The 8201-nt window shown below is 40.0% G+C and overlaps 1 protein-coding gene across 1 annotated transcript; it reads left to right on the top strand.

Annotated features, from left to right (window-relative positions):
* Positions 1-506: 506 nt before the first annotated feature.
* RB195_001515 (uncharacterized protein) lies at positions 507-3244 on the top strand (the record flags this gene model as incomplete). The annotated part of the gene is made up of 3 exons (XM_064198328.1): positions 507-590; positions 656-786; positions 3118-3244. The coding sequence occupies 3 exons, from the start codon at positions 507-509 to the stop codon at positions 3242-3244; spliced, it is 342 nt and encodes a 113-aa protein (XP_064054209.1).
* Between the last annotated feature and the right edge of the window lie 4957 nt (positions 3245-8201).

An 8201-nucleotide genomic window follows, 5' to 3' on the forward strand; every position in this document is an offset into this window, starting at 1 on the left:
TCGTATTTAACGCAATTAGGGATTTGAGTATACGACCTGGACACGTAGGAACTATATAACTTGCACAGTTATTGAACGAAGGTTTGCTAGATACTGCAGAAAGGTGCCGTCTAGCACACCGCCAACTCGATATGATTTTGAACTTGACTCAAATCAAATATGGAGTCTTTGGTAACAACTTTTCGTTTTATTGTACTAAACCGACTAACATTTTCGGACTCGTCGGCAAGAAGTCCTCTCGCAGGACAAATTAATATATTCTATGCGAGCTTCTCAGTAGGTCGATCTTGGGGAGAGCTGCGTTTAAAAACGAGGCACAACACCTAAAAAAGTAAAAAAAGGAAAAGTGCGACCAATCACATCAGGCCCCCGATTAAGTCGATTAAGTAAGTTGATCGATGTTGCAATTCACACACATTCACATATGATAATGAGTGTGTCCATTTCTTCTGTTTTCGAACATTGGATGAATTACTAGTGTTGTCGTTGAATTTTTCTTCAAGGCTATGAACAATCAAAGGAATGGTAGTTCTGTTTCTCAAGCTGAGCACCAAAGAAGGCGCCAAATGGAAGCTAAATTATTCATACAGGTAAGTAGGTAGATCCAAACATAATGAAGTAGCACACTCACAAGAGTTAGACACTTGTTTCTTAGGCTCTCTACCAGAATGTATTGTTTTTATACGAAATTGCATCTTCTTACTACATTGCCACTTTTTTCCAAAGTCAGTGGGCGCTCTTTTTTACGACTACATTTGCATGGGAAGTGTGTCATGCTTTTGATGGGTAAGTTGTTCAATTTGTTAAATAATATCGAAAGAGAAAAGATCTGATTTTCGGAGCGATTTTTGTACTTGTGCATGATTACTTATGCTCTTCTTTGCAAACAAGTAATAGGATTGACTAAAAATTGACACTAAAAACTGGAGTTCATATTTCGGTGGATTTGTGCTGTAAATGGTGACACCAAAAATCACGAGAGCCACGAGCGAGACAGCCAGAGTTACAGTAATAAATATCCTACAAGATTTACGTTACAGTAACAAATATCCTGAACACAGAAATATATTTGAGACCTGAAGTGCGACACACCACCAAATTGATGATGTTGGGATCTCTCTGCGAAAACATGAGGTTAAGAGTGCAGATCACGAGTATGGGAGCCAACGCCCTCACCAATGGCCCCGAAAAGCGGTCGGTTAAGTTTTGTTGGAAGGAGCTTGACAACGTATCACGTAAGCGAGTACAAGCATACACACGGATTTTGCGAGCGAGCGGACAATTAATGTGCTGGTGACGCTACGTTTCCCATTTGCTGACAAACGTGGGTTTGTGGCTGAAAGATGTTGGACGTGACTAGGTGTATGTTAGGAGGTTGTTGCGATAAGGATTTCTCAAGGAAAAATTAGGAGGAACTGAGGACGAAAAGATAGGATAGCGATCGTACACTACAATCTCATCTTTTCGCGAAGAGTTCCTAACATCATCAGCTACATGGTACGCTTCCTTTAGCTAAATATTTGCTTCGAGGGAAGAGAAGAGGTCCGCTGTGACTGCACGGCCGATGGTTCGAAACCGCTCCAGACCCTACCAAGCCTTTTTTTCACTCCGTGGTCGACGAATTCGCACCAGATTTCTTTGGGAGGATAAAAACTTTGAATTGATCATCGGCTGGTCTCCGCAAATCATTGTATAGCCTAAACGCACAACACCCAACGATAACGAACTGCAGTAAAACGCGTTGGCGTATCCCAGTTGGATTCATACTCCAGTGGTGTTACTAATATTTGCTTCTGGGCGTTTGCACACTTAAGGGTTTTTCTTCGAGAAAAAAAGTAGCAGCTCTCGCCTGGAACGACCGGTGTATTTAACGTGAAGAATATCTGTCGCAATCTACACCAACTCAGTCGTTTCTATTTGGCTTGATTTACAATACCGCTACTAACTTCTGTTCCGAAGTCCGTTCGCTGAAGGATTAATCCGTCTCAAACTACTGAAATTCTTGGGCAGAATTAAGTTTTGAGAATGTCACTGGAAAGGTAAATGAGCTGATAATTTCGAATGTACTACAAGAATTTAGTTTTGACAAATGTGTGTCCTGAAAACAAGCAAAGTTACCCTTTCATAATTACTATTCATTACACCTCCACAATCCTACCTCCTGAAGGAAGAAGTGAAAAAGCTTGTGCTAATTTCTTAAAATTAGACGAAATGTTCACTTTCCACAGCTACGAATGTACGCCTTTTACTTAACCCTCGTGAGGTATCAATATGAATAACATCCTAATTAAGAATATAATAGAAATTTCGTCTAATTTGGGAACCAGAGTAATTCCCGTGAACGTCTCTTCCTTCCACGAAGATGTATTCCGTGGGACATGTCAGTGGCAGTGTTGCGGAAGAGAGAAGGTGATTAACAAAGAGGGGGGGGGGAACTTTGCTGGTTTTTTGGCCATAAATTTGTCAAATCCAAATTTTTCAAGAACATTTGAAAGCAGCAGCTCACTTGCTTCCGAATAGTTTTTTTTCAAATTTTAATTTTGCCCACTCTTGAGGACGGACGGTCGACGGTTTGCGCCGGATTTTGGACACAAGTTAGTTGCAGCGTTACTTTTTTTGTCTGCAAGAGTAGATAACCTGTTTGTATAAGGTAAAAAGAAGTGGCTCATATGAAGAACATTATAGAGAGAGTCAGAATTTAGGAAAAGTCACCACATCCTGATTTTTAACATTCTTCGGAGAAATAGACGTAGTGGAAGCGTGTGATTGCTCTAGTAACATGAGAACCCAAGAGCGAGGGCTTGCTAATATAAACCCTAATTGAAAAAATGTTGTTTCAGGAATTAGTGCGAAAGTTATGTGATACCTAGCAACTTCAAGTATAGAGCGATGAAATTACCTAGAGTACACTGAACTACAATACAATGTAAGAAGATCAAAGAAGGACAAAAATAAGTATAGGACCAAAAAGAAGCAAATGATCAGCAAGAAACTTGTAACCGGAATAAAACTGAAGAAAAGATGAAAAGAAGAGAATCCTCATTTTATCCAAAATTATCCAGTAGTGATCTCCCAGATTTTGAAGCGAATTTCATGTTTCATGAGCAAACGTTTCAGGTTTATGGTGATTCTTTACAACTTTCACTTCTCTTTTATTGGTTCACTTATACGAAATAGTGGTGCAGTGTTAAAGAAACGACAACGACCCACGACTATAGCTTCAACAACGGTGTGGACTATCTGATTTGAGCTATACCATGCATTCGTTATGACGTTCCGTTTCTGCGATCTACTTCAAGGTGAGATTTTCTTCTGCTATCAGGAACCCTGTGGCTTTTTTAAAGAGCTCATATCTGTTTGCAGCAGACGAAAATGATGGATGGTTCTTCACTGAGAGTTTACCTATCGGTTAACAAGTGGTGGCCAATAATCTTTTATTGTTTTTCGCAATCGCTCTGGCGTGACTTGTGAAGTTTTGAAGCTTTTTCAACTGAACATATCTGGTCTACTGTATCTATGTTGGTAGCTGTATTTGAAGATATACGCTTCCTGTTGCAGATCGTTATGTTCCTATTTCAGTACAGTGATCTATTCTTCCAATGAAGCTTTTCACTTTGGTTATCTTGCTGTTCTAACGATTTACGCTGACTTTTCAAAATTTGCGGGCTTAGAAGTTGAAGGATGAGATGAACAGAGCAAAACGTGTGTTCTCAAAGGCCTAAATTCCATTTTTATGTAACGACTAACATTAACCGAACGAGAATCTCACTTTTGATAGTGTTAGAGCCTAACTAATTTGCAGCCTAGTTAGCCTAGTGACAAATTGGATTCTAACATAAAAGAACAGTGCAGCAAACAGCAACAACAAGAAGCCCGTAGTTTCTTAATTACCGTTCTTGTTCGCGGAAAATGTGCCTGCCATTTGTTAAAATATGTGCATCATCTTGAAACGCGTGCTCTACATGCTCATGTAATTGTTTCATTAAATAACCTAACTTTCAATAAAATATCCAAATTTGAAAATGGGGAGCATTTACTCTTCTTCGCTTTCTCTGAGACCTGAATACAGCTGGCGAAATCTACTTTGTGTCCAAAAAGGTGGTCATAGGTGTACCTACTGCTCAGAAATAATTTACGAAGGTAATTTTTCGAGAATAGCAGTTCTATCCTGGCCGATTTGTGGCTAATCAAAATCAACAGACTGGACGAAAGGGGGAGGAGATCATGGACGATGAGAGAGAATACATGATCAAATAATTTGTTCTTATTGTTGTTCTGACCTTCACAGACTCTCTCTTTGTCACGGACGCCTGACAAACATAAGTACAGGCACGTCTAAGTTTCTTTAAAACTCCATGGTCAGTCAACAAAAGAAATAGAACACTTTCTAATGAAGCAGTAATATCGAAATTACCACACAGACACGTAATCCGTATTCTAAGAGGGCTCCTGCGACTTGCGGTTAGTTGTCGGGTTCGACTAGTTGTCATGAACTATTTTATTCAACTGTGGTCCATCACCATACAAATCTGGAGTGGGGCGGGTTTCAGGTGGATAATGCCTATACGGGGTTGCAGATTGTGGGAAGAAGGGTGATTCCGTCCATTTCTTCCTAATTGCCGTACAAAACGACCCTGAAGATGCGGCGCGTGCACAAGACTGGCGCGCTCCAGTCGAACTCCCTGTAGAAAATAGAGCGCCGAACGCCCGAAGCCGTATCTTCCTGGCCGTTTTTTTACGGCAATTAGGAAGAAATGGACGGAATCACCTTCTCTCCATAATTCACTATCCCTCATACCAATACTGCACCTGAAATCCGTACCGCCTCAGATTCTTGTGGTGATGCCTTTAAGATAGATACGTATTAGCTACAGTACGTGTGGCTACAGTATTCATCTTTGCATAAAACTATCTACCATATGTGAGACCATAGGAAATGGTGTGCCAAAATTCCTTTCGACAATTGATCGAGTAATAAAGTAATTGAATGACGACATCATTGCCGTCGGTCCTAAATTCTAGATGAGTGGTAAGAAAAAGAGATGGATAATTCCTTAAGGTACATAAATTTATATTCATCGCATGGGATCAGAACCATAGACATTAGAATCTAGTTACAATTCGTACACAATACATACATATATGTATAAAGGATAAAGTTCCTGGCGTTAATCAATCCGCTTGGGATGCGCCCCCACGTTCACTTCAATTCAGAATCATTTGAGGTTTACGAACGTGTATCTGGCCTATACAATGACTTGCGGTGGCTAGCTGATGTGTCAAGTCAGTGTTTTTATCCTCCCAGACAAGTGCGGTACCACTTTATCGACCCCGGAGGGATGAAAGGGTTGGTGAGCACTGGGGCGGATTCGAACCTTCGATCGATCGTGCAGGGAGCGGAACCTCTAACCGCTACACCACACCCGCCCCCATATATGTATATATGTCGATAATTTCTGGCTACGACCATATCCATCAGGTTGCCCCACAGGTTTCCTCCGAGGACCGCAATTTTCTTTTTATTGAGGCCAGCTTGGGTTGTGACTGCAATCAATTTGCAATCTATACGATCGATAGACGAGGACTATTGATTGTTCTAGCAACTATATTCTTGCTTAAAATAAGGTTGTTGGTCAATGAATAATGAAGGCAAGAAAAGAAATGGAAACTTGATGAGGCAAACTATTAACTACTCCGAAGAGCAATAGAGATGTAGCAGTAACTTTGTCGAAACTTCCCAGTAGTAGATTGAAATGGTTAGCGATCAAGCCCGCTCAAATATTTTTGATAGCAATATGACTATTGGTACATGTTTTCCTACATTTTTTCTTTTTCTCTTACATGACGCTTAATTTTTGAGGATGTCGAATTCCCAGCTGTAGAATATCGTCGATAAACAATCAAAATATGTGTTTTGTCACAGTTGTGTGCGGACCACTTAACGGATGTGTTCTACATGTTCTATTTTATTCTTCTTTTTTCTCATCTGTCTTTTCCGTTTCTTCGATTTAAAATTACTGTTTGTTTTTTTTTCACATTTCTCCTACATTGTTTGCATAATGCTATCCACTTTGAGATGGTAAATAAATAAATAAGTGCATGTTCTCCAAGTATCAAAAAGCAGAACGCTGCATAACCAGAACCGCAATTACACACAGCATGCTATGTTAGTCATAGCTATTTCTTGTAGTTCTGAGAGGAAGTATTACTGAAGAAGAAGAGAAAGTGAAGAGAAGGGTTTCGAAAAGAAACTGAGAAAAATACCAACCAAGGAGAAGAACGAAGTGATTATTTTTGTTTTCTCTTGATTGTCAGAGGAGTAGTATAATCTACCGCACATAAATATGCTGCGGTGTCACTGACATGACCAGTACACTATTACGGTCTTCCTAGATTGATCAACACCTTTTTTCTTTTATTCACCATTTTTGAATGATTCTACCGTGATTACGATATTTAGAAGTTTGTTATTTCTTACAACTTTATTATTTCTCATCTTTAATGTTTTTCCAGTTCCCAGAATGCGTTCATAATGTTCATAACGTTTATAATACATTAGCAACGCTTGAGCGAAGCGTACGAATCTCTTGTTTAATCGGGTCTCCTTTCCTTTTATGCTGTGTATTTCCGAAATTTTCTGAAATGCTATGCTTTAACTTAACCTTGAGTAACAAGGCACGATAATTACGTTTTCATTTCCTCCATAATGTGTACAACACCCACTGAAATCACAGAATAATAGAGAAGTCTACCCTTCTGCATGATTTGTGCTTTCCACTCATTACTCTGCACGAGGTGTCTCTAAAAATCATCTCTATCAATGTTGCTTCTCCTTGTATAGTTTACAGTAGAAGTACTTTATTTTTATTTTTGTTCCTCTTCTTTTAAAATACTCGATAGCTGTGCAAAGTTTTCTGCTTGAAAGATTTTCGTTCATATACATATGTAATTTTCAGAACCGGCGAAACGTAAACAAAGAAGTTACATGGCGTTTTTACGCAAAACAGCAAAATTTCTCTCTTTTATTGGCAGTCTTAAAGAATATGCTGCTTAAAGCCAGCTTATCACGAAATTGACGATGTTGGGATCTCTTATGGACATCGTAGGGCTAGAATTGTAGACTACGTGTATGAGCGTATTCACGCTCAATTCCCTTTAATCGTCCTAAAAAACGGCGCGAGAAACTTCTGCGACAACGCGCCACACTCTTACACGCAGGGCATTCGGGAGCTGATACGCTGCCTTAAAGCATCACTCCACGAATCTGAGGTGCTACGGATTTCAGGTGGAATATTTGTATGCGGGGTCGTAGATTATAGAGAGGTGGGTGATTCCGTCCATTTCTTGCTAATTGGCGTAAAAACGGCCCGAAAGATGCGGCTTTTACGGCAATTAGGAAGAAATGGACGGAATCACCTCCCTCTCCTTAATCTACGATCCTGTGTGCGAATATTCCACCTTAAATCCGTACCACCTCAGATTCGTGGGGTGATGCCTTTAAAAGATTATTATTTGTTGATTGCATGACCTACCGGTGACTCACCGATTTCGAGTCGTGGTCACCACCACGTGACCTGCCAATATGTCAAACTTCGAAATATAACTTTTTTCTGCTCAAGTATACAAGGTATTTATTATTTTCTGCTTTAATCGCCTGAAATAGATCGTTTTAATATTTGCGATTTATGCAGCAAAATATTTTTTGTTCGAATTACTTGACCTAATCGATGGGCTGATATGAGGCGATCGCGTCTTGGCCGAGGCGTGTCGTCTTTGAGCATAGCTCTGCGAAACCTTCTCCATACTCTAGGGAGGTATAGAATCAATCCATTCATCGATATTCGATATCCGCAAAACCTTACATGTTGCCTTAACTGTATATCCTCGCCGAGTTCCCTAAAGTCCTCTTTCTCGTCCACATTCCAGAAGTTCCGTTTACGTCCAGGTGCTCTCCTCCAGCTTGAAGCCGAAACACTCTTCAGAACTTGTTGAACAAGGCAATCTGCCGCAATATGCTTCTTAATATATTACCAAAAAAAGCGAAGACGGTTTTCTGTGACTACTTCTGAAGTCCGGGCAAGATGCTGATGTTTTTCATGTGTCAGTCGCTAGTATTCCATATCTACTTCCGAGTATAATTCTTCTTCATGACACGCCAGAAGTAGCTAAGCAGCCGTTTAAACAGCTTCCTTTCCGTGCAA

The sequence above is a fragment of the Necator americanus genome, chromosome IV (genome assembly GCF_031761385.1).
Source record: "Necator americanus strain Aroian chromosome IV, whole genome shotgun sequence".
Classification (NCBI taxonomy): Eukaryota; Metazoa; Nematoda; class Chromadorea; order Rhabditida; family Ancylostomatidae; genus Necator; species Necator americanus.